Source organism: Sinocyclocheilus rhinocerous, unplaced genomic scaffold (genome assembly GCF_001515625.1).
Source record: "Sinocyclocheilus rhinocerous isolate Xijiao unplaced genomic scaffold, SAMN03320098_v1.1 scaffold6068, whole genome shotgun sequence".
In the NCBI taxonomy this organism is placed as follows: domain Eukaryota; kingdom Metazoa; phylum Chordata; class Actinopteri; order Cypriniformes; family Cyprinidae; genus Sinocyclocheilus; species Sinocyclocheilus rhinocerous.
Genome location: NW_015634509.1, coordinates 36,994 through 38,180, shown reverse-complemented (window position 1 = coordinate 38,180; position 1,187 = coordinate 36,994). Strand labels below are relative to the sequence as shown.

The window sequence follows — 1,187 nt, the reverse complement described above, 5'->3', positions numbered from 1 at the left end:
TGATCAGAGGCCAATGGGCAAATTTGGCCAGGATGCCGAGGTCACACCTCTACTCTTTTCGAAAGACATCCTGGGATTTTTAATGACCACAGAGAGTCAGGACCTCTATATTGTAATAGAATTGTTCTTCTTAAATCAAGAACACGGTCAGAGACAGTCTTTTAATTTTTTATTCTTGCAAGGTCAGACAATACAGCAGTGAGCTCCACCATATGTGTGACAAAAGCAAGTGAGCATGCATCTCTACTTTTATACCTTTTAGCCAATGGTCGTCTCTCTAATATCATATATACCTAATGCGTGATAAACACTTGATATGTCTCATTCCTCAGGTAGCATCTTCCCGAAATTCAAGATAGTATCCTGTTTTTCCTCAACAAGCAGGTCATGGTGACATCTCTGCTCAGACCCAGCAGGCCTCTCATGTGAACTCATACAGCATTTGAATTGCTCCCTCACAACATACTTCTGTTTTTTACTTGGTTGCATAACGTTATACAATATACAAACTTACCGATTTTGGTGCGCATTAGTTTAATCTCAATTTACTTTTCTTTTTCTAGCCTTCTATTTTGTTGTGTATGTATCTATGTATGTATCTACAGCTACTGGAAACCACAAAAAAGTCCTTGTGTCTTTGCTTACACTTGGCAAATAAAGATCATTCTGAATCCCCAGATAGTGGCTATCATGAATGTTCATAATTGTAATTGTAGGATTTAGTTGATATAATGCATATTTGGTTACATACATTTATGGCATGTCATTACTAGCAAATTAAACAGAAAAGCACTCTAATAGATAACATGGGTGGCTCTTAAAAGAGCCTTTGGTTTCACAAACAGACTAGAATCGGTTTACTTGGCTTTGGCGGGTTTCTCGCTCTTCTTGGGCAGCAGCACGGCCTGGATGTTGGGCAGCACGCCGCCCTGAGCGATGGTCACTCGGCCCAGGAGTTTGTTCAGCTCCTCATCATTGCGCACCGCCAGCTGCAGGTGACGGGGAATGATGCGGGTCTTCTTGTTGTCTCTAGCGGCGTTTCCAGCCAACTCCAGGATCTCAGCGGTGAGATACTCGAGCACAGCCGCCAGATAGACCGGAGCTCCGGCACCGACGCGCTCTGCGTAGTTACCTTTGCGGAGAAGCCTGTGAACACGACCGACGGGGAACTGCAGCCCTGCTCTGGA

General features: G+C 44.0%; 1 protein-coding gene across 1 annotated transcript in view; it reads right to left on the bottom strand.

Moving 5' to 3' along the window:
* Positions 1–818: 818 nt before the first annotated feature.
* Positions 819–1,187, bottom strand: part of LOC107745849 (histone H2A, sperm-like) — a 2,244-nt gene continuing 1,875 nt past the window's right edge. Inside the window, exon 3 of the mRNA XM_016559851.1 lies at positions 819–1,182. Within this exon, the coding sequence (XP_016415337.1) occupies positions 858–1,182 (325 nt within the window). The 3' untranslated portion in view covers positions 819–857. The remainder of the gene's footprint in view (positions 1,183–1,187) is intronic.